Source organism: Erpetoichthys calabaricus, chromosome 12 (assembly GCF_900747795.2).
Source record: "Erpetoichthys calabaricus chromosome 12, fErpCal1.3, whole genome shotgun sequence".
Taxonomy (NCBI): Eukaryota; Metazoa; Chordata; class Cladistia; order Polypteriformes; family Polypteridae; genus Erpetoichthys; species Erpetoichthys calabaricus.
This window is the reverse complement of record NC_041405.2, coordinates 18755502-18781276: the sequence shown is the minus strand read 5'-3', so window position 1 is coordinate 18781276 and position 25775 is coordinate 18755502. Positions and strand designations below refer to the sequence as shown.

The window sequence follows — 25775 nt, the reverse complement described above, 5'->3', positions numbered from 1 at the left end:
ATAAAATGATTACATATTTAAGGGGCACAAACATGTTCTATGAATTATCTGCCTGCTGTTTAGAGATATCATCTCAATGTGTTAAATAGTGTGGGTGATCAATATGTAACAATCAGTGTGGGCCAGTACTTTGTTCAATGATGTGGTGCTAATATGTTTAAGTTTGGACTTAATGATAAAGAGGGCAATGTGAACGAGTTACTTAATATGTGAAACAATTGATATTAACATGTTCTTATATTTTCTTAGGTAAAACATCATTTGCTGAACCATCTTTGGAAGATATCCTCATGTTCTCAGCTGGTGTTTCCTCAATCCCACCAATCGGCTTCCATCCAAAGCCAACAGTTAATTTCTTGCATAATGAGTCACCATAGCCCATTGCTCAAACATGCACCAATTCTTTAAGCATCCCCATACATAAAACGTATGATAAATTCAAGTATTATATGAATTTTGGTATTTTAAACTCACCTGGATTTGGGCAACACTAAATTCTGATAGAATTAATCATCATATTTTTACCAGCCCTGAACTTGCTCTTTCATTACATTTTTCCACAAAAATTATATTATTAGCTATGTCAGTTGTTATTTTTTGAAAGTTTTTAGCTGATTTTACATTTTAAAGTTGCTTGAGTTCATTTTGCAAACATGGACATTTTTTCTTTATTACCGAATTACCAGGATCTTCCATCAATCATTTATCACGTAATTTCATTTTGGTCAGTTGTGCACAGTTAATTTTGTTTGCAATTATGTTATTAATAATGTTAATTTTTCAGAGAAAGTTGCTAAGTTTTATGTTTATATTTTGTGTAAATAGAAATTTTACAATGTAATACTTCTAATAGCTTTTTTTATATTTCATGTTTAATGTTTTAAACCATACTTTAACAAGGTTCAAGTCAAACCATTTCAAATGTTGCTTCAAAGAGATGTACCATTTGAAGTGCTCTTGTTGTTATTAAACAAAAATTTGTAAACTTAATGTTCATTTCAAATAAAATATGATGGTTGACTTCAATTTCCAGTTCAATCATAATTATTTTGGTAATCGACTTTTGAACAGAAACAGTCTATCCTGTTTAACCTTTCCTGACACTTAATAAAGTTCAAGAAGCAAAAACATTTAATTGTTTAACTACTGTCAACCTTTAATTGTACATCAGTAAGAAAAAGAAAACACACTATTTCACTACATCTTACACTATTCAAACTGCCAAGGTACTTATAGTTCACAATCCTGTTTTAAGGATTTTATGACATTATTTAACACTATTGTAGCTGAACCTCTCCAAAACAATGTATCCATTGCAAACTTGGACAATTGTACAGCCTCTGATCTGACTTTCTGCGGAGCAGGGTAGACATGTAAAAGAGTCCCTGCTTAGAAACACGGGATTGCCTCAGGGACATTTTCTCTCTCCAGTCATTTGCTCTTTGTACAACTCTTTGTAAAACTTGTAAGGTGTGATGATTGTCATTCTATATGCCAGACTGCAGAAGGCCACAAGGAGCCATGAGAAAATATTAAATCTTTTGGGTAGCAGGGAGGATAGTATACCTAAAAGCAGAACGATACAAACACGTCACTTTAAACTACAACCCCAAATCAGAAAAAGTTGGGACAGTGTGGAAAATGTGAATAAAAAAAGAAAAAAGCAAGTTCTAAATTCTCCTCAAATTTTATTTCATTGCAGACAGTATGAACACAAAATAATTCATGTTTTTTTTTTTGTCAACATCATTTGATTTGTAAATAAATATCCATTCTTGCCATTCAGGCTTGTAACACATTTCAAAAAAAGTTGGGACAGTACAGCATTTACCACTTTGTACAGTTCCCCTGTCTTTTAACAACACTTAAAAGACGTTTAGGCATTGAAGAAATCAAGTGACTAAGTGTTGCAGGTGTTAGTTTGTCCCATTCTTCCTGCAAACAACGTTTTAGGTGCGCAACAGTATGGGGTCTTCGTTGACGCATTTTTCGTTTCAAAATGCGCCAAACATTCTCTATTTGGAGACAAATCAGGGCTGCAGGCAGGCCAGTCAAGCATCCGCACCCTCTTCTTATGGGTTCTATTCAATAAGGGCGTGCACAAAAAGACGACCTTCAAAAGGGCGACCTCAATTGAGCGCCGAATAAATGCGCGCGCAAATAAAGGAGCGCTTCAAAAGGATGACCTTCGGAGCGAATTAAATTAATTATCCTTGATTATGCTAATAGACCGCATCTCGAATATCTACGTGGCATTGCACATAATCTACAGCTTCAAGTGTAACTTGCTTTCACCTTTTTATACATTCAGTCATTGCCTTAATCTAATTTTCTGTAATTTTGAAAACAAGGAAATATAGAGAGCTTTAGAAATAGTTCGTTAGAAGTCATGCATTAATTAATTGGATGTTTTAATATTCTTGCTTTCACCTTTTTATACGTTCAATCATTGCCTTTATCTAATAAATTTTCTGTAATTTTGTTGCGTTTGCCTTTATTCGCTGCGCCCAATTGACGTCACCCTTTTGAAGCGCTCCTTTATTTACGCGCGCCTTTATTCGGCGCTCAATTGACGTCACCCTTTTGAAGCTCGCCTTTATTTACGCGCGCCTTTATTCGGCGCTCAGTTGAGGTCGCCCTTTTGAAGATCGCTTTTATTTATGTGCGGTTTTATTCGCCGCACCCAATTGAGGTCGCCCTTTTGAAGGTCGCCTTTATGTGCGCGCCCTTATTGACGGATACCTCTTCTTACGCAGCCATGCCTTTGTTATGCGAGCAGTATGTGGTTTGGCATTGTCTTACTGAAATAAGCATGGGCGTCCCTGGAAAAGACGTCATCTTGAAGGCAGCATTTGTTCCTCCAAAACTGAGATATACATCTCAGCATTGATGGTGCCATCGCAGAAGTGCAAGTTACCTTTGCCGAAGGCACTGACACAACTCCATACCATGACAGACCCTGGCTTTTGGACTTGTATCTGGTAACAGTCTGGATGGTACTTTTCCTCTTTGGTCCGCAGCACACGGCGTCCATTTCTTCCAAAAAAGATGTGAAAAACCGATTCGTCTGACCACAATACACGTTTCCACTGCACAATAGACCATCCCAGATGCCTCCGAGCCCAGAGAAGTCGACGGCACTTCTGGACACTATTTATGTAGGGCTTCCTTTTGGCACAGTACAGTTTTAGCTGGCATTTCCTAATGTAACTACGTACTGTAGTGCTTGAGAGTGACTTCCTGAAGTAGTCCTGAGCCCACGCAGTTATATCATTTATTGATGAATGATGGTTTTTAATGCAGTGCCGTCTGAGGGCTCGGAGATCGCGGCCATTCAGTTTAGGCTTGCGCCCTTGGCCTTTGCGCACGGTAATTTCTCCAGATTCCCTGATTCTTTTCACTATGTTATGCACTGTAGAGGGAGAAATGCCTAAATCTCTTCCTATCTGTCTTTGAGAAATGTTTTTCTTCATCATTTCAAAGATTTTTGCCCGCACTTGGTGGCAAACTGGCGATCCTCTGCCCATCTTTGCTCCTAAAGGAGTAGGCCTTTCCTCGATGCTGCTTTTGTACCGAATCATGATTGCAATCACCTGTTAACATCACCAGTTTCAAATCACATCATTATTTAGTTATTATACCTCATTACTACCCCTTAATTGCCCCCATCCCAACTTTTTTTGGAATGTGTCGCAAGCCTGAATGGCAAGAATGGATGTTTATTTACAAATCAAATGATGTTGACAAAAAAAATCCATGAATTATCTTGTGTTCATACTGTCTGCAATGAAATAAAATTTGAGGAGAATTTATAACGTGCTTTTTTCATTTTTTTATTCACATTTTCCACACTGTCCCAACTTTTTCTGATTTGGGGTTGTAGAAACCATTGTTATATTTGCATTCTTTCCCGATTAGTCAAAACCTCACAGGTGGCGCAGTGGTAGTGTAAGGAGACTGTGGAAGATTGTGGGTTCGCTTCCCGGTTCCTCCCTGTGTGGATAGCGCTTTGAGTACTGAGAAAAGCGCTATATAAATGTAATGAATTATTATTATTATTACCTGTTGTTGCCCCCCAGCCTTCTACTGCTTTCCACCAGCTTTTACTTAAGACCTATAGAGAAAAAAGTGAAAATGAAATTCTACAAGTTATGTTTTTATCATGTGTTTATTGTATATTGTAACTATATTGTCACTATTGGTGCATCTACTGTCGAAAGATTAAATGTTTATCACTGATGTCTTTTTACTGTTATATTTGTAGCTGGAACACAGACAGATTCATAGCAACTACATTTCATGGTTGTGAAGGTTAATTCAAATCAATTCAATTAGTGTTTCAATTTGCAAGTCCTGAGGTGGTTTCTGGTACATGCTTGATGGTGCTGGAATAACTAATTTAAATTATGCAAGATCAAAAAATGCACTCAGGAAAGTGAATACCCAAAATATAGTTATTTAAATATAAAGTGTTACTATATTAGCTAAAATAAGTGAGAAGTACTAGTACTTTGCGACATACAAGAAAAAACAAACCACATTGATACATACTACAAAATATTCAGATATTACAAATTTCTTTTAGCCTCAAAAATAATTCTACAGCAGATGTCCATGTGTGTGGAATTTGTAAATTGTACTGCTGCTTTATGAGATCTAAATATTCCTGTATGGTTTCATCTCCACAATTGCAAATTTCCTTGCATTGTGTTGCCAGTTGATGAAGCTTCTCTTCTGAAACAACGTATCCGAAGTTTCTTGATTGGAATCTAGACAATAAGTAATATGTTTAAAAGAAAAAAAAAAAACATATATTCAGAAGTCTATACAATTAATTGAGTTCTGTGTAGTCGAAACTTGAACATTCTTAAAATGAATCCTACAATTTTAAAATCTGTCTCTCTACCCGTACAAACTTAGCTCTTTACTTTTACCGATGATTAAAAACAAAGAAAACTTAGTCCTGGCAAGACATTTTTTTTATATTTTCGAATTATTCTAAATGGAATGAAAACTGTTGCTTTACATAAAGCCATTTATTCATACCTATGTGGTAGGCTAAAAATCTCATTGGGAATTCCAGAAGGACAAACTGACATCCTCGAGGGTCTAATTCTATGTTGGGTCCAGAGATCTTTAAATTCATTCAAATCCTTTTGCGTCAATTCAAGAAAAGCAAAGCGCAGCAAACATTTATGCTGATGGCTACCATTGAAATGGCCAGAATCTTTCCAATCCACCAGGACTTCCATCCAGAACTGTGACCTGAATGAAATAAAATGCAAGAGCTACTTAAATATAGCTTTGGATGCAATTTTTAATTGCGTTCTATAAATGGTTTTGTTTACTGGTGTAATTAAGCTTTCAGTGAAGGGCAATCAGTAAAATATATCACTGAAAAGGTTATGGACTGGAAAACTGCACGCAGTTACACATTTAATATAAATTAACTATCTGATGTAGGGGCAAGCTGTTTTTTAACATTATTTCTAAACATTTTGCAGTTAGTAAGTTACGACTACACTTACTATACCAAAATATATACATAAATATTCTTACCGTTGCTTTCTGAAATGTGCCCACAGGATTCTATTCTCTGTTTCATTACAGAAGTACCATAAACATGGCTAGCTGCACCAGCGAAGTGCTCATGTCCTTGAGAGCGCAACGTGCACTGCATTGCTGCTATCAAGGTGTTTTCTGTTCCGCAATCCGTCCTCAGTCTCATTGGTACAATCCCAAATTTTGCTACACAAAGCACATAATTTGTTGCAGTTACTGCTGGGTTATTATTCGTTGGTCAGCATGAAAGCCATAAAATCATTCTTGAAAAGCCATCGATGCACCCGCTTACCGCTATGCCGTAAGGCTTTAATTTATCATATCCATCTACATGCCAAACGTAGTTTGGACCCAGTGAGTGGTACACTCTTCAAACAAATCTCCTTGTCCTCCTAGCTGAAGTTGCAGACGGATTCATTTCAGACAACAAATTCATGACATCACGTCGCCTCACGCACAGTTTATATTTCTGCAGTAACACTTGATGCATCAATCTATATCCAAGAAGCTGACCCGGCCCTTGTATCTCGATCTCCATGGCCAAACGCACTTGACTTATATTGGAGTAATTCCTACGTTTTGATAATCCCAGTTCTTTCAGGTGCATTTTCAAACTTCTTAAACACATACTTATTCCATGATAAATGTTCAAAAAATCTTGAATGACCTCATATTTGTATCCTGCATAGAAGTACTGCGTAATCCAATCGGTGACCAAAAGTGTGTGTTCATTCCCACGGACTAAAATAAAAATAAATTACATTTACGGCTTATGCGTCAGTTTGTCACTTACCATATTTTGTATGATCATGTCATGCTAATTGCAGGGTAAGAGAAAACAGTAAAATGCAAGAGACATGTTACCTGTTGGTGGTCCTCCCAGCGCCACGGACGATTGGTCACCTGACGGCAGAAAGGCAAGTGATCGCCCACAGGTGGAATAAAATGCTGGCGCTGCGCCCGTGCCCAGCTGACTGCCACAGTAGGGACAAAACATTGTCTGCCTTTGGAGAATGAGAATGTTTGTTACAGGAAGAAGTAAAGCATTTGTAACAAAACAGTAAAATGAATGGCAAACCCAATAGCAGGACTTCTCTGTTTCAGTTGATGGATGACAACGGACACTTTGTGATGTGACCTCGTTGGGGACCCAAAGCCACCTACCGCATCGTCCATACCTCCCGTGTTTGCAATACCACGTGTTTGCACACTCGACCCACAACCAAATAAAGAGAAAGAAATCCATGCGCGTTTTCGCATTCGAAACTTTATGATAAGAAAATATCCTATTAATAACACTTCGCGAAGAGTAAGAAGAAGCCGACATGACAAGGAGTAGCCGCAGTTATCTAGTTCAAGTTTGACATTTTTATTTTAAAAGTTTGTGAAACATTTTCGTTTTTTTAATTACCATGAAGTCACAAAGTAGTAGTTGTGAAGGGCATTTATTTAACAAGAACAACCAGTATATGTTCGTCGTTTCGTATGAAATCTGGGCAGTTATTACAACCAACCATGAACACCCTTCGCTGAAGTGGACTTTCCCGCACTTAACACGTTGAATGCTCAGGAGATAAACGTTTACAGACCCTTGCAGTCGCCACACTGCACGTATACAGTATAATATATACGTTTAAAAATACAGCATATTCTGCATTTCACCTTTAAATGTCATCAGTTGAAGATTAGTCCGTTGCACAAATTTCGTTCTGAAAATCCCATTTCCGGTGTGGACATTTCCGTTTTCAAAATGCTGTTTCCGTTGTAAAGTTCACTTCCGTTTTCAGTTTTTGTTGATTATATGCTGCAGCTTCTTAATGTTAATTTCATGCTGTCGTTTTTGTGTATTTCACGTTCTTTCTTTTGGTTAATTTCATGCTCTCATTATTTGCTAAGTTTATTGTTAACTTCATGTTTTCATACTGTATATTAATTAATTTCATTGTGTTTTTTTTATTTTGTTTTTTCATTTGGTTTGTTGTTGAATTTGTTTGTGTTTTGCCCATCAGAGCCACCGTAGGGGGGGGTCAGTCTTCCAGTCTATTAAAGTCAACTGATCCATCCATCCATTTTCCAACCCGCTGAATCCGAACACTGGGTCACGGGGGTCTGCTGGAGCCAATTCCAGCCAACACAGGGCACAAGGCAGGAACCAATCCCGGGCAGGGTGCCAACCCACCGCAGGACACACACAAACACACCTCAAGCACACACTAGGGCCAATTTAGAATCGCCAATCCACCTAACCTGCATGTCTTTGGAATGTGGGAGGAAACCCACGCAGACACGGGGAGAACATGCAAACTCCACGTAGGGAGGACCCAGGAATCGAACCCAACTGCGAGGCAGCAGCGCTACCCACTGCGCCACCGTGCCGCCCAACTGATCCATATTTCATGAATACATCGAAGGATGAACCTTAAACCCCACAGGTTAAAAGCACTCTGGACTGCCCGATAACTATTCCCCATAGGTAAACACACGAAACTACAATCTGGGCTGCAGGTTGGCATTTACCAGGCAAATGAACGAAAATGCAACGTTGTATTAAAGTCAATTAATAGCCACAACAAAACGCAACTTAAGCATCCAGAGCGCATTCATTTAACAAGATCTGAACGCCGGTGTGAACAGGGCCATAATGTCTGGTAGGCGACCTGGCAGGACGCTAAGTTAAGTAAACCCGACCTTATCCTGTCTTACCATATGCAGCAAGAGTCCTTTTAAAATCACAAGTATTTCATAAACCTGTTACCATATGTTCATAGCGGTTTACTGTAAGGAGCAGGTTGCGGATCTAAATTAATGAAGTTTCTTTCTGGAACCTTCATGCGGATGGGTCTCTTCTCTGTAGATCCACTCTGGCACCGTATTTTTTTAACGGTGCACTTCGATTGGACTGAGCATTCCCTGAACCTTTCGAATCACTTCAGAATTAATCAGGTAAGAATCAGCCGTGGAGAGAATGAGAAAATAGCTATAATGATTCCTAAGTCTTACAAAAGAAAAAAAAAGGAAAATAAAATCTAAATAGAAGGCAAACAGGATGGTGAAAAAAGAGCGATGTGCGAGAAATAAACTTAGAATCCAAGAGAAGAAGAAGAAGCGGACAGAAAAGACAAAAGTGGCACGGTGTGTTAATGAAAAGGGCAGATGGGAGCGAGCAACAGAGGAGGACGGGGAATAAACGGATATAAAGTGATGAACAGTAGGAATGGGAGACAAAGAGGGAGTGAGCGAGAAACGGAGAGAGAGAGAGAGAGAGAGAGTGACAGAGAGAGGCAAAAAGAGGAGGAGAGAAAGACGGAGCCGGCGGGGCGATGCGGGGGGCGGAGGGGGGCTGGAGATGATGCTTCCCGGGATTGTGCGCGCAGCTCCGTTCACAGGCACAGTCACTCGCTGGAGAGGAGACGCTGTGGACAGAAGCAACAACAAAAAGAAAGAGAGACCCCAAAAGAGAGTCAGCAACTCTAACTCTAACCGCACCGACCCCGGAGCGCACTTCTTCTCACTTGAATACTGAGTGCGCCTCCTGCACGGGTGGCGTGAAGCGGACCCAGAAATCAACCAGCCAAGTCGGGGGGCTGCTACTTGGACCGGGCGACTTCCCGACGTCTCCTTTGAAAGCGTTCTCTTCACTTTTTGTTGTTGGCCTTTTGCAACTAACGGCGGGCAGAGAGAAGAAGCTGCGCATTTAAGCCTCTTTGATATTCTTTTTTTTTCTTAAGCTTCGGCTGCGAGCTGTTAAGAGACAGCGGGGACTGAGAGCTCGTCTCGCCGATGACTATTTTGGCACTTGTTAGTTCTTTTTTTTCGGTCTTTGGAGGCTTTTTATTTTTATTTGTATTTATTTATTTTTTTGAGCTGCGCATCGAAGCAAGAAAGCCAAGAGCGCGCACATGCTGCCGTGCGCTTAAACGGCGTGATTTAGAATGTTTGCGGTCTTTTGTCACAGTGGAGCAGCTCACTTGATTTGGCGTTAGCTTTTTAGCAGCCACACCCCCTATTCGTTGTTGGGGAGAAGGTAAATGAGGTCTGAGCAACTGATTTCATTTGCTTTCCATTAAAAGATGACATTTTCCTAAAACTTTTTACTCCTCAAGAGCGGATCATTTTGGTTGCAATTTACATTATATTTTTAAAAAAAGACTTTTAATTTCAACACATTTATTTATGCACATCAGCTTATAAAGTCCATCCAATCAGCCAGTTAACTAACAGCCGCTGAGGAAGCGCCGCCGTCCACTCGTCCACATTGTGTTCCTGAATGGCCAGAGAGATGGATTACTTTGTGAGCAGCAAGATCCTGAGCTACGTCCTGTGGGTCAGCCTGTTCTCTTTATGGACGCTGGTCACTTTAGTGCAGAATTCCAAGAACGCAGAGATGGATCCTGACATACCAGTTAACCAAACACAGGTTCCAACAGAAGCAACCATACCCACCCCAGAAACTGACCTCTTGGACCCACCGATGGGTAGCCGATGCAGAGGCTACTATGATGTCATGGGCCAGTGGGACCCCCCTTTTAACTGTAGTGTAGGGGTGTATTTATACTGCTGTGGCACATGCGGCTACAGGTTCTGCTGTCAGTTTCGACACGATCGACTGAACCAGAAGGCCTGCTCCAACTATGATACTCCAAACTGGGCCAACACGGGCAAACCCCCAGCCCCTATAAATGAAATTCACAATGACCCAGACAGAGACCGGACGAATATGATTGTGTATGTTATCTGCGGGGTGGTGGCAATTATGGTCCTAGTGGGGATTTTCACCAAGCTTGGGTTGGAGAAGTCTCAAGGCCCACAGACTGATATGACCTCTTCAAGGTAGGACTGTCAACTTCCTCCTCTGTTTTTGGGTGGGGCGTCCTAACTAACTGACTGTGGATTTGATCAAACGGTTTCTTGCTATGTCTCTGTTTTAGGATGGCTGGCAGTCTTTTTGTTATAAAAGTGGCAATTTCACAGCTAGAATCACTTGAGACAGCTGAATGGAAACTAGTGATGCTTTTGCGTGTTTTGTTTCCGAATTTTGGAATGCAAAGCATCTGAAATGCAAACTTGGCTAAAGGAGAGGATAGATAATATTAAAATGAAATTGATTTAAAATAGAAATAGAAACCCCTTTTGTAGCCAACTGTATATTGTCACTGCATGGTGTGACTCTATCGGACGATGAAGCTCTGTGCTTATTTCTAAAGCCTCAAAGGCAATTTTGTGAAAACCTAAAGTGTCATAACCTCTGCAGGGTTTAGAAGTTCTCTTTGTTGCTGCACGAATTTTTACCTTCTCATATTCCAAATATCAGCCCTGGTGACTCTAAACTGGCTTGGATTGACTGAGCGATGACTGGCATCCCGTTCACAACTTCTCATTGCTTTGTGCCCCGTGCTGCCAGTTTAGCCTCTGCAACCCTTTGTTGGTGAGGACAGGATTACACAATGGGTGAATAAATGGAGAATAACTGGCAGCATCAGGCGTAAGGTGGGAACCAGTCCATAACAGGGAACACTCGCTGACATCCCACCTCACACCCTCATGCCATGCCAGTTTAAAGGGTTCAGTGGGCATGTCACTGAGTGCCTAGAAAAGAACATTTAGACCCCGAGAGAAGGAAAAAGACCACCCCCTCCCTATTGTGAGTAAATAACCACTGCACCATTGTGCTGTCATGAGAAAATGAAAAGACAATTGATGGGTGGAGTGAATTAATTACATTACTGTATTAAATTAAATACAGTAATGTCAATTATGGAGTCAAAATTCCAAATAGAGCACTTTTGTTTTTGTCCCCCTGAAAAATGGATGTTGCATTATTAAGATAGTAGAAAAAAACCTCAACCCTACTACAGCATATGAGTCGCTTTTATTCAAGCCAAGATAAGTTTATTGTCCTGCATGTGTACTCGGTGCAACGAAATACTGACTTGCATATGTCTTTAAAACAGTTACAAAAAATCAATAAGTAAATTAAATAATGTGTATATAGCATGTAATATATAATATTGTGTGTGTATGTAATATGTATGTATACTAGGTGTGTGTGTGAATATACAAAAATATGTATAGTGTGTGTATATATAATATATATGCGTGTGTAAAAGTATTGGTATACTCTAAGTGCTCCAGTTTCTTCACACATTCCAAAGAAATTTAGGATAGGTATAAAATATGTATATATACATATAATATACCTACATACAGTACATAGACACAAACAGTATACATGCAGTACATACTTTATTTTTTTATACTGAGTGTGTATACAGTATATATAAAAGCATCTCCAATCCATCTATCCTAAATTTCCCTGGAACACCTGGAGTAACCCCCCATAAAATATATACTCACAGTTCTACAACATTCAACTTTAATATATAGTGGTGAGCAAAAGTAGGTTTACAGATGTTCGTATGGAAAAAGAGATGCAGGTTATGATTATTACAATAGCTTTATTAACTCAAATGAATGTCACATTGGCACCGTGCACTTAAGTACAATGTCGTAAGTGCTCAAGTTCCCAGCCTCACGTACTTACAACTATAAACCTACTTTTGGCCACCCCTCATTGTGTTGGACATGGGTTCAAAGGTTCGGGTACCAGCCTGGCAATTATCCCCTTTCAACAAAATAATGAACGCAAAATCAAAATGAACAGAAACGATAGTTTGTCATTTTTATCTCGGTTCTTCTTATATATGGCCTCATCTTGTTGTGCATTTGAGTCTCAAAATGAACGCCCAGCTTTGGCCGGAGGACTGAATGCATAGGAAACATCCCAGAAAGGGGAGGAGCTTCACTCAGAGGTGGGGGTGTGGTCAGTGGTCATCTGTGGCCTGCTAAGCATTTGTGTGCAACAAAATCCAGTATATATTTTTTTTTCTAATGTGTGTGTGTGTGTGTATATATATATATATATATATATATATATATATATATATATATATATATAAGTGGGTTCCTCCTTGCTTGCTTTGCTCGCCAACCCCCCTCGGCTTGCACTACTTCACATCTCTGCCACTCGCGTTGTGAAAAGGGGGACTGAATGCCCCCCAAGGAGATGCGGTTGCTCCTCTGAAACCCCCTCTTAAACGGTGATACAATGGGAAGCAAATAGTTTTATTTTTTTTTGTACCTCCTCTTTGCTCGATCAGCTGCTTGTGCTGTGTGATCTGCATCTCGCGTGGCACTTTGAACATTTAAAAGCCTGTACAGCAGCTGTTCTACTCTTTGTCTTTTATTTCCTCCCCCGGGCGTGGTTAAATCTCTTGGCACAAAGTCTCGTCTCACAGGATGTGAGTTCTTGAAATTTTTTAGTTTATAATTTAAAAATGGACAAAAAAGTCACATTAAAAAGTCACATAAAATTGTTGCACTTTTAGGCTAAGGATTTTATATGCAATATATAGAGAGAGAGTAGATATGTATATTAGCTGTGTAAGCCCGTGCTGTAAAAAGCCCAGGGTCCTAGAAACTGTTAAAATTGTCAGAAAAAAGTACTCTGGGCATCTCTCTCCTAGGACGTTTCATTGTGCCGTCATGGTCGCCTCGTTTGTGCATTAGCAGCGGGAGGAAAAGTAAAAGGGATACCGTTTTTTCCGATGTTAGCGGCTAAGCGACTTTGTGTCGTTCCTCTGAGGTTTCATTTTGCTGACATGCTGGCCTCGCTTGTGTTATTAGCGGCTCAGCGAGTTTGTGTTTCCTTGGAGGCGGAGCCCTCACCCTGACTCCACCTCTCACTCCCGGGACAGACAGACAGACACACCCACTTCCATTTATCCATCCATCCATTTTCCAACCCTGCTGAGTCCGAACACAGGGTCAAGGGGGTCTGCTGGAGCCAATCCCAGCCAACACAGGGCACAAGGCAGGAACCAATCCCGGGCAGGGTGCCAACCCACCGCAGGACACACACAAACACACCCACACACCAAGCACACACTAGGGCCAACTTAGAATCGCCAATCCACCTAACCTGCATGTCTTTGGACTGTGGGAGGAAACCGGAGCGCCCGGAGGAAACCCAGGCAGACACGGGGAGAACATGCAAACTCCATGCAGGGTGGACCCAGGAAGCGAACCCAGGTCCCCAGGTCTCCCAACTGCGAGGCAGCAGCACTACCCACTGCACCACTGTGCTGCCCACTTCCATTTATATTCAAGATAAAAAGAGAGGGCTGCACAGTGCCTTGCAAGAAGGGGACTGGTGCTCAAGTCCTCTGTGTGGTGTTTGCATGTTCTCCTCCTGTTCACATGGGTTTCTCCAGGTTTGGTGGACTGGCGATGCTACATTTCCCGTGTGTGTGTGTGTACACCCTGCAATTGGCCATTGCCACTTTCCTGCCTTGTACTTGGTGCTGGCTGGGATAGGCTCCAGCTTCCTCATGTCCTTGGATGGATATTTATACACACTGCTTGTTATATTACAGTATTTGTTCTTCTGATTGACTGTTCATAAACCTTATGACTTGTGGGAATACACCGTCACTAAATCTGCTGGTGTGAAAGCCCCAAGTGGTGCTGTAAGCTTTGCCAGACAGGAGGGGAGTGAAAAGCAGCAGTTCAGGATGGCTGTTTTTCCTTTCTACTTCAACAAATGTCTTATGTGCCCTAAACAGAAGGCAATTCGAGTCCCAGTAATATTCTGTGCCGTCTTCATCACTCCTCTTTGGTGCTTTGCTTTCTTGAGCCGAGCAGGTGCCATACCAGGATGAAATGCAGTGAGGATGGACTCCATTGTGCCCCTGTAGAAGTTTTTAAGAAGAGATGAAGAAATGTGAGCTGTCTTCAGGAATCTGAGGAGGCAGAGGCGTTAGTAATCTGCCTTGGCTACAGCCAAAATGTGTTGTGCCCACTTCAGTTCATCAGTGATTGTTAATACAAGGAACTTAAAGCTCATTGCTTTTTTCCACAGCTTCCTCTCCAATGTAGATGGCAATGTGGTTTGCTTTCTCATTCCTGAAGTCTATCAACAGCTCCTTGGTGTTGCCAGCATTAAGTATGCGATTGTTGCTGTTCCACCATTGAGAATAAGCAGGTACATCTCTTCTGTGTAAGCTGTCCCATCATTGATGGTGGCTAGACCAGTGATGGTGCTGTCATCATGGAGTGTAGTGATGGAGTTAGAGATGTGATTGGCTGCAGGGTCAGAGGCGAACACGGAGGACAGAAGCCTGTGGAGCGCCTGTTCATTCTTCAGTTTGCATAATCTCATTTAGTGTCAGGGCAGAAACCTAGCCGGGCAGCATGATGGGGGGAAAAACGATGATGGAGCTCAGGGCACGAGTACGCAGGCGCACTCGCTTTAGAATAGTAATCGCGGAGAAAGTTCGGGGCACACACTGGCAGACCGTGCCAACTGCACACTGAAAGCGAATAATGACATGAACCCATCACATGCGACAGTGATTAAACAAAGAATTGGTATTTTATGGTCCAAAAGCTTCACAACACGCAATCGTAAATATCCATAAAATGTATTAATCTGCTAAACAAAAAGGTTAGAGAAACGTAAAGCAGCCATTAAATCGATTCCGTGGCCGAATTTACATTTAAAATGATTGGTACAAGAAATAATGGGTCGGGCTTTAGTGTCTTTGGCTTTATAAAGTAAGTAACCAGCGGACTCGGCGACTTGAAGACGGGTGAGCGCAGGTCAGTGGTCGGAGTCTGCGCGTCCGTAATTAACGATCGCTCGGCGGGTCGCCCACGAATGTCGCGTCCTCTCCGCCTTCAGCCTGCGAGATGACAAATGTGCAAGAGGCGCAAACGGCCGCGTGGAGACAAGCCGAGAGAAACCTGCATCTGTGGCATTAACCGCTCGGTCATTTTGCAAGCAAGTAGGAGGACATGTTTGCTTTAATTAATGCTTATTAGTAACCTTTTTAAAAATCCGCAAATAGGCATCGAGAAGAAACCGAATGCTAAAAGTTCAAAAGTGGCTGCCCGGTAAATCGGAGAACGAAGTGATATTACAAATAACGTCAAGAAAGAACATTTTAGGTTAAGCTTTGAAAATAAATTATTTTCAAAATGTGTGTATTGCACACAGCGCTCTCAATATTCACCTTTACAAACACAGACTCCTAATTTTCAAGGCATGGCTGGCATTTTTATTTATTGTAATCCTTGACTGAGTTTAAAGAGGTCGTAACAACACTCGACGGATCCATTCTGCAAAATCTGGCCTTGTGTAGTTTATCTCACATATTGATAATTTATAGTTAAATTCACCAGTAAAGCATAAAATTCCAAAGAAGCCCCAAAGCGGCTCTGTTTTTGTACACAATAAGCCTGTGGGTGTATTTGTATGATGAGTTAAGGTTAAGAAAACAGATATTTATGTGGTTTTAAATGCTGTCATCTTCATTACCTCTTTATGAATTGGTCTGCTCTCCTGAGTCTAGAATTTGTTCTTTTTGTGTGTGATTGGATTCTATAACTGCAGTTAACTTCTTGCTGGGCCGAAATTCCGCACAAGCACAGCTTCTTTGTATTTTCCAGTTTACTGTGGTTTTACAGTCCCTCATTAATAAACTGCACTCTTAACAATAATGGTTCATTAGATTAGATCAACTTTATTAATCCCATGGGGAAAATTCAAATGCATATAGTAGCAGAAACATAAAAGACAAGGATATGTACTCGCCAGACAGATATTACAGCCAATCGATTGATAAGTAAATAAATAAACTTAACAAGTACATCAGGTGGAAGCAGTGAATTGCCTGATAGCAGTGGGCAGAAAAGACCCCCAAAGGCGCTTCTTAGCACATTGTGGTGGAGTGAGCCTGTGACTAAAAACTGCTCCAAGAGAGAGCGCCTCCTGGTGGGTATGGAAGGGACTTTTCATGATGGTGTCCAATTTTGCCTTTTTTTCCACAAGAATCAGGGTTCACTCTGTGATGGCGCAGGCTTTCTTGATAAGTTTGTTCAGACATTGTGCTTCTTTTGAGCTCAGGTTGCCTCCTTAGGAGACTGCAGTGTGGAGAACCACACTGGCTACTATGGACTGGTAGAACATTTTAAGCAGTTTGTTGCACACATCAAAAGACCTGAGTGTAATGTGCAAGTCCAGTCTGCTCTTGTCCTTCTTCTCCAGTGCCACTGTGTTGTCAGACCAGTCCAGTTTGATGTTTATGTGAACCCCCAGATACTGGTAGCTCTGCACCACTTTCATATCCTCACCATGGATGGCTTCTTGGCATGCTAGAAGTCCACCACCAGTTTCTTTTGTCTCGCTGATGTTGAGCTGTTGGTTGTTGTCCCTGCACCACACAATGTCCTCCACGACTTTCCTGTACTCTGACTCATCTCCATTATTAACGCAGCCTATGATGAACGAGTCATCTGAAAATTTCTGTAGACGTCAAGTGCTGGTGCTGTACCGGAAGTCTGTTGTGTAGAGTGGTGAACAGGAAGATAGATTGAACAGATCCCTGAGGTGCTCCAGTGTTACACACCACCATGTTTGACACACAGTCCTTCAACCTCACAAACTGCCTCCATTTGGTCAGGTAGTCCAAGATCCAAGTGACAGTGGTGGCATCAATATTCAAAGCCTTGAGCTTTATCCCCAGTTAATGAGGCAGAATGGAGTTAAAAGCACTGGAAAGTCAAAGAACATCATCCTGACTGGGGTACAGGCCTTGTCCAAGTAGGAGTAGACTGTGTGGAGCATGGAGATGAGAGCCTCCTCCATGCCTACACGTCTCTTTTCTGGTTTGTGTTATTCCTCATAGAGCCATTGGTTGACCAAACATCATTGAATTCTAGGAAGGGCTCTTTGCTTTTGAAGTTGGTTCTTTAAGATTGAAAATCTTCCTTGTATGTGGAAGAAAATGAAATCTTTAATGTCTGGTAGACTGCAAGCTGCTAACAGATTAAGAAGACCTGGGGCCTCATGTATAAATGGTGCGTACGCACAGAAATGTTGCGTACGAACGTTTCCACACTCAAATCGCAATGTATAAAACCTAAACTTGACGTAAAGCCACGCACATTTCCACGGTAACTCATACCTTGATGTACGCAATTTCTCCACTCAGTTTTTCAGACTGGCGGCACCCAGCGTCAAAGCAGTGCTACTGTTCCTGCGTGGTCACCCTTTCTTTCTTAGCTCCACATTCCTGACGCGGCTTTATAAATACACTGAAACTAACTGCATATTGTTTATTAGTGTAATGGATCTGATTGTAATTAACCTGCAGCAATATAATGGTCCAGGGAATAGCCATAGTATTCCAAATACCATAACTGCTTTAACGTTGTTACTCTCACTGCATCTTCTTTCAGCTGCTCCCGTTAAGGGTTGCCACAGCAGATCATCTTTTTCCATATTACTCTCACTGCACCACTCAGAGTATTTATATTACTGTATCTGAGTGGGAAATCACAGCAGCAGCTAATCGAAAAGAGAATTATCTGTACACAGCATGAAGCAGACACTGCCTGAGCCACGGCAAAATGCTTCAGAGACTTCCCAGTACGGACTTCGCGGTTTAGAAAAAGTTTCATCCCAAGAACTATAAACGCACTCATTCAGTCCATCAAGTGCTCCTTGTAGAACTGTTTGGACTTATAAGTACAATCACCTCACTGTAAACTTGCACTACAGTTATAATATTGCACAACCTGCGCCACTTTATGAAGCGCGTATTTACATATGATGACGATATCATTTTTAAGATGAAATGCAGCAAAATATGTTGATTATATTATACAGATAAAACTTTAACTTCATTTTAAATAATCTTTATTGTTAATAATTAAACATGTGAGGACACGGTGCCGCAGCGCTAGCTAGTTCACGGATAGCTCCTGCCTTGCGCTGAGTTATTGCTGGTGCTGACGCGACACTGGAAGGATAGACGGATATAATAATTAAACATGTACTACGAAGATATTTCAATGTTCCTTAAAAGTTTTGAAGAATCGGCGTTTTAAGCTTACAGATGGCTTCACGTCTATTACAGAGCTGATTGTATGGTGATTGGGTTTTTGGAGAAAGAAAAGTAAGGACAGGGATTGGAGGTTAGTACGTTTGAAAGAGACAGTACTGCTGTGATAAATTATTTCATTGAAGGTTGCGCATGGCGCTGCAAGCCTCTTGCGTGAGACATGAACAAGCACTGCGCCACCGTGTTACCATGTTTAATAACATGCTTTCATTCCTATCATCATGAAAAAGATATCACGTATACATCTCAGTAGTTTAATTAGTCAGAGAGCTGTAATATCACGAATGTAATGGAGTATGTGTCCCGTCGGAGAAAGAGAAAGCCCGTTTAAGAAGCAGATAGTGATTCACACATGTAGAGCACATAGAAGATCAAATACAGAACAAAACATTTAATGTGCCACTTTAGTTACAATGGGATTTGAGAAACTAGTAAATTAAACGATTTTAAGATGAAGCTTATGATGTTCTACTTTAATGGCAAAATAAACTACGTGATTAAAGTGGAAATTTCGAGATTAAAGTTGACATTTCGTTCTTTTTTCCCCCTGTGTGCCTATTTTTTTTGTCTGTACCCTAATAAGCTTTCATATGACACTCAGACGGTGGGCTACGACTCGCCTTTTCACGGCGACTTTGATATGTGATTTCTTTTTTATTTCGGGCACTGTGCGACTTTGTGAATTTGAGCCTTCGAGTTTCTCCGACACTCTGTCACTCGATCAACTTCCTTTTGTTGATTATACCACTGTTTAAACCAACAAATAGTACGTTTTTCCTTTGCCTCCACTTGGTATTCGCTGAAATTCTTATATTTCCCCCAGTGCTTTTCCCATTGTCTTTTCACAGAAGGCTATTTATATTGATTTGCATATTCAAAGAGGCGTAATTCTGGGAGGAGTTGAGGCGGGACAGAAGGCGCGTGCACGTGCGCTGATCGGGATTTATGTAGTGGAAGAATGTGAAAGTTTTCGTGCGCACAGATTCCTGCATCTGGATTTTTCTGTGCATACGCACATTCCCGCTTTTGTGCTTACGCCATGTTATAGTGTGAGTTCTACACACGGCGTTATACATGAGGCCCCAGGACTACACCTGTGTTATTGTATGTAGCAAGAGTCCATTTAAATTGTGACCCACTGCTGTTTCACAAATTCACTACCACCGATTCATGGTCATTCACTGTATGGAGCTTATTATGGATCTAATAAATAAGAGGTTCTTTCTGGAACCTTCACATGGATGGGTCTTTTGCAAACCAAAAATGGTTCCCTTATGGCATTGCTCAGCAGGACCACCCTGGCACTTTCATTTGAAGGTTCAGTGTGGATGGCTTTTAAATAATCGAATCTCTCATAGGGTCTGTAAGCTGGGCCAAGTGACAGTTGTTTTTTGTTGTGCCTTATACTGAACCCCAGTTCACGACGAAATTCCATGAATGCTGTATGTTAAGTTGGGTTTACTGTACTATACATGTAAAATTTCATGAACATCTGTTCAGCTTTTAAAAAGAGAGGTGCCAGAGCGGTCCTTCAGATCGATACCATAGGAGAACCATATTTGGTTCCCATCTATATGAAGGTTCCAGAAAAAAAAAGCCTTCATTTACTGAGATCCGTAACACGTTCAGTAATAACCTTGAATAGATAACAGATTTATGAAATACCAGTGGGCTCCTGATTTTTAAATCTATTTGGACCATATACAGTAATGCAAGAGAAGTTCTGGTATTCTTGTCCTGCTAAGTAGCCTACTAGACCTTTTAAATGTTTTGTCCACATATTAGGAACCTTCTTAAAGCCTAAGGAACCAACGTCAAATGTGAAGAACTCTTCCCAGAATGAAATGGTCCTTTGTCAAGGAACCACATCACCCAATAAAGTGCCATTAAAGAGCCATTACTTTTATAATTCGTTACAACTCCCCAGTGAAATTCTTGAAACTCCATGAAGCCTACTGTATATTTTAGATCACATAAACAGACAGTCAGTCAGTCATTATCCAACCCGCTATATCCTAACACAGGGTCACGGGGGTCTACTGGAGCCAATCCCAACCAGCACAGGGCGCAAGGCAGGAACAAACCCCGGGCAGGGTGCCAGCCGACCACAGGGCACACACACACCAAGCACACACTAGGGACAATTTAGGATAGCCAATGCACCTAACCTGCATGTCTTTGGACTGTGGGAGGAAACCGGAGCACCCGGAGGAAACCCACGCAGACACAGGGAGAACATGCAAACTCCACGCAGGGAGGACCCGGGAAGTTCTACCACTCTGCCACCGTGCCGCCCTCACATGAACAATAATGCAAAATTTCAAGAAATTACACATAGCCTTTTTTATTTTTATTTTTTTATATTTATTTTATTAAAATCAAAAAAACATTCCATACATGTAAGTCAAGTTTAACAAAACTGGTTTGAAACAAATCGACCCCCACCCATGAGAATTATTTATTTTTATTGATTATAATTCGAAATAGATAACATTCCATACAGTCAAGTCAAATTTACCAAATCAAAGCAAAACTCGACCCCTCCACCCAAGAGAAAGAAAGAGGAGCCAACATCCGCAGATACTCTATAAAAGGAGCAGGAAAAGATGGGTATCCATCTATTCCAAGCCTATTCTAAAGTGTTATTGATTAGATCCTGCCATATTCTGAAAATGTTTTGAACAGATCCTCTAAACGAGAATTTGATTTTTTTCCCAATTTCAAGTGGTATAGAACACCAATTACCTGCTGAATTAAGAGTGGTGGGGTGGGATGGGATTCTTCCAGTTGAGCAAGAGAAGTCTGTGTGTTATTAGATTGGTTACAGTTTGTTTTGTCCTTCTCTACTTTAAGCCCATCTGGGAGTCTACCAAACACAGTGTGGACCACCAGAGCGCTTACAGTCGCCTTAACCCGACACAGACAGGCAGACACGAGTTTGCCACACAACACACCTTTTACTTACAATTGGTGTGCATTTCATCCTACTCCGCACAGCACAGTACATAAAGCACCACACAAGACTCACAGGGCAAAGTACAACACAGTCCCTTTTCCTTCTTTTTCTTCTTCTGTTTCTTAGCCACCTGCACTCCTCTCCCAGAAAGCTTTGTCTTCCTTCCTCCCGACTCGGGCTCCCCAAATGAATCACTCCCAGGTGTACTGAAGATCCACTATAGGGTTCTGCAACTGCCCCTGGCGGCCCCCACGGAACCCAACAGGACTGCATCAAACTCCCAACAGAGTGCAATTGCAGACCGCAGTACCTATGAGGTCAATATTGTCCACAATTTGTTGTCCAAGAAAGAGCACCACAGATACCATGTTTGCTTGAGGATGTTGATGGAGAAGTTTAGAGAAGGCCAGAAAGAGTAGCATTGCGTCTTTGTGGACCTGGAGAAAGAATATGACAGGGTGCCTCGAGAGGAGCTGTGGCATTGTATGAGGAAGTCGGGAGTGGCAGAGAAGTACATAAGAGTTGTACAGGATATGTACGAGGGAAGTGTGACTGTGGTGAGGTCTGCAGTGGGAGTGACAGATGCACTCAAGGTGGAGGTGGGATTACATCAGGGATCGTCTCTGAGCCCTTTCTTATTTGCAGTGGTGATGGACAGGTTGACAGACGAGATTAGACAGGAGTCCTTGTGGACTATGATGTTTGCTGATGACATTGTGATCTGTAGCGATAGTAGGGAGCAGGTTAAGGTGACCTTGAGAGGTGGAGCTCTAGAGGGGAGAGGAATGAAGGTCGGTAGGAACAAGACAAAATACATGTGTGTAAATGAGAGGGAGGTCAGTGGAATGGTGAGGATGCAAGGAGTAGAGCTGGCGAAGGTGGATGAGTTTAAATATTTGGGATCAACAGTACAGAGTAATTGGGAATGTGGAAGAGAAGAGAAAAAGAGAGTGCAGGCAGGGTGGAATGGGTGGAGAAGAGTGTCACGAGTAATTTGTGACAGACGGGTATCAGTAAGAGTGAAAGGGAAGGTCTACAGGATGGTAGTGAGACCAGCTATGTTATATGGGTTGGAGACGGTGACACTGAGCAGAAAGCAGGAGACAGAGCTGGAGGTGGTAGAGTTAAAGATGCTAAGATTTACATTGGGTGTGACGAGGACGGATAGGATTAGAAATTAGTACATTAGGGGGTCAGCTCAAGTTGGACGGTTGGGAGATAAAATCAGAGAGGCAAGATTGTGTTGGTTTGGACATGTGCAGAGGAGAGATGCTGAGTATAATGGGAGAAGGATGCTAAGGATAGAGCTGCCAGGGAAGAGGAAAAGAGGAAGACCTAAGAGGAGGTTTATGGAGAGGACATGCAGGTGGTGGGTGTAATAGAACAAGATGCAGAGGACAGAAAGATATGGAAAAAGATGGCCCGCTGTGGCAACCCCTAATGGGAGCAGCTGAAAGAAGAAGTACCTATGAGGTCAATCATGTAATGCCCCAACATCGCGAAATGACCTCAACGTCAGTCACGTAACACCCATCACATTAGACTATGATTAACTTTAGGGTCCTGTTACACTATAGTCAAGATTAGGGTGGTTGGAGGGTTATCTTAGTCAAAGGGCATTTGTTTTGTGACTGACGTTGTGGGAATTACTTGATTTAGGTCATAGGTATTGCAAGCTGTAGCTAGACCCTTCTCCAGACTCCAGCTGTTGGCATGCCCTGTGGGAATCTGTGGTACCATGGCCACCCAAGGGGACTTCCCTCTAGCATCCCAGGGGAGGCATTGCCTCACCAACGCATTCTCCCCCGGTTCTTCCAGCCAGGTGGTGTCCCTGCTGGTTAATGGCCGAGGTCGCCTATCACACTAGCCGTTAATGGATTAGGAGTGATTGTGGCCCCAAGGCTGTCTGAGAGGCATGCCAATATTTTTATCCAAAATGTTAATTTGGTGCACATCTTGAACATGTGGCCCAGTGAGACTGGAGCTGAATTGCCAACATTCACAAGTTGAATCTTGCTCTGGACACTGTGGGAATGTCTGTGGGTCCAAAAGATGAAACACTCCCCAAAAAAAAAAACCAATAATCCAAAAGTCTAAACCAGAGAGAGCCATCCTATCTTTTATGTAAAGCCGGCACCATATTACATGACTTCTAGCTGTACGGGATGTCAAACTTGGTGACTTCAGTTGCTGATCTCGTCACTTGAGGATGTTGGATTACATGCTTACCATTCACTGGGAATGACAAATTTCACGACTTGATGGTGACCTTCCACACATTTTCAAAATGTTGTGCGTTTGCGTCTTTTTTGACAGCCTGTAATGTGCTGGGTCTGTATGAATGTTTTCCAGGTATGGTCAGTACAGAGGCAGTTTCAGACTTATTTTTTATTTTTCCATTCTGTTGTGGTCAGATGACTCTTATCTGGACAAGCAGGGTAGAAGGGTGAGGATCTTGTTTTTTTGGCTTCTCTGGTGCATTTGACACCATACAGCAGAAACTGGTGGGGAAGAACCACTGGTCAGCGAGTCCTCATGCTAACAAAGACTCTGGGCCTGGGGATAAAATGATCGAATGTATTAGAAGAGTGTTAGGAGTAATCTGTGACAGACGGGTATCAGCAAGCGTGAAAGGAAAGGTCTACAGGACGGTAGTGAGACCAGCTATGTTATATGGGTTGGAGACGGTGGCACTGACCAGAAAGCAGGAGACAGAGCTGGAGGTATCAGAGTTAAAGATGCTAAGATTTGCATTGGGTGTGACGAGGACGGACATGATTAGAAATGAGGACATTAGAGGATCAGCTCAGGGTAGACGGTTGGGAGACAAAGTCAGAAAGGTGAGATTGCGTTGGTTTGGACATGTGCCGAGGAGAGATGCTGAGTATATGGAGTGAATGTTGCTTCACCACCTTAGGCCACAGGTCCACCATGCCCTAGACCCCCTGCAGTTCGCATACCAGAAGAAGGTGGGAGCGGAGGATGCTATCATCTACATGCTACACTGATCCCTCTCCCAATTGGACAGAGGCAGTGGTGCAGTAAGAATTATGTTTCTGGACTTCTCTAGCGCCTTCAACATCGTCCAACCTTAGGGACAAGCTGACAGAGATGGGAGTAGATTCATACCTGGTGGTATGGATCGTGGACTATCTTACAGACAGACCTTAGTATGTGCGTCTCAGGAACTGCAGGTCTGACATTGTGGTCAGCAGCACAGGAGTGCCACAGGGGACTGTGCTTTCTCCGGTCCTGTTCAGCCTATATACAGTACATCAGACTTTCAATACAGCTCGGAGTCCTGCCACATGCAAAAGTTCGCTGACAACACTGCTATCATGAGCTGCAGGAGGAGGAGTGTAGGAACCTAATCAAGAACTTTGTTAAATGGTGCGACTCAAACCACCTACAACTGAACACCTGCAAAATCAAGGAGCTGGTGGTGGATTTTAGGAGAACCAGGCCCCTCATGGAGCCCGTGATCATCAGAGGTGACTGTGTGCAGAGATTGCAGACCTATAAATACCTGGGAGTGCAACTGGATGATAAACTGGACTGGACTGCCAATACTGATGCTCTGTGCAAGAGAGGATAGAGCCGACTATACTCCCTTAGAAGGCTGGCGTTTTTCAACATCTGCAATAAGATGCTGCAGATGTTCTATCAGATGGTTGTGGAGAGCACCCTCTTCTACGCGGTGGTGTGCTCGGGAAGCAGCATAAAGAAGAGGGATGCCTCACGCCTGGACAAACTGGTGAGGAAGGCAGGCTGTATTGTAGGCATGGAGCTGGACAGTTTGACATCTGTAGCAGAGCGACGGGCACTGAGCAGGCTCCTGTCAATCATGGAGAAGCCACTGAACAGGATCATCTCCAGACAGAGGAGCAGCTTCAGCGACAGACTGCTGTCACCATCCTGCTCCAATGACAGACTCATGAGATTGTTCCTCCTCCACACTGTGCAACTCTTCAATTCCACCCGGGGGGGGGGGTAAACATTAACATTATACAAAGTTATTGTCTGTTATACCTGTTATGTTATACCTGCCTCACACTCTCCACCTTGCACTTTTTAACTTGCACTGTGTTTTTATCACTCTTAATTAATATTGTTCTTATCAGTATGCTGCTGCTGGAGTATGTGAATTTCCCCTTGGGGATTAATAACATTTATTTATCCATCCATTCATCTTGGGAGAAGGATGCTAAGGATAGAGAGGAAAGCCTAAGCGAAGGTTTATGAATGTGGTGAGAGAGGACATGCTGGTGATGGGTGTAACAGTACAAGATGCAGAG

General features: G+C 42.1%; 1 protein-coding gene across 3 annotated transcripts in view; it reads left to right on the top strand.

The window, feature by feature from the left end:
- The window catches only part of LOC114663006 (protein shisa-9-like), a 232608-nt gene that overhangs the window by 26388 nt on the left and 180445 nt on the right, over window positions 1-25775 (top strand). The window contains exon 2 of one of the 3 annotated variants that reach the window (XM_051934456.1): window positions 9980-10392. The exons of 1 other annotated variant lie outside the window; for it this stretch is intronic. In XM_051934456.1, the coding sequence (XP_051790416.1) occupies window positions 9980-10392 (413 nt within the window). Of the gene's footprint in view, window positions 1-9413; window positions 10393-25775 lie in introns of those variants that run through there. One more of the 3 variants, XM_028816768.2, reaches the window with a different exon arrangement.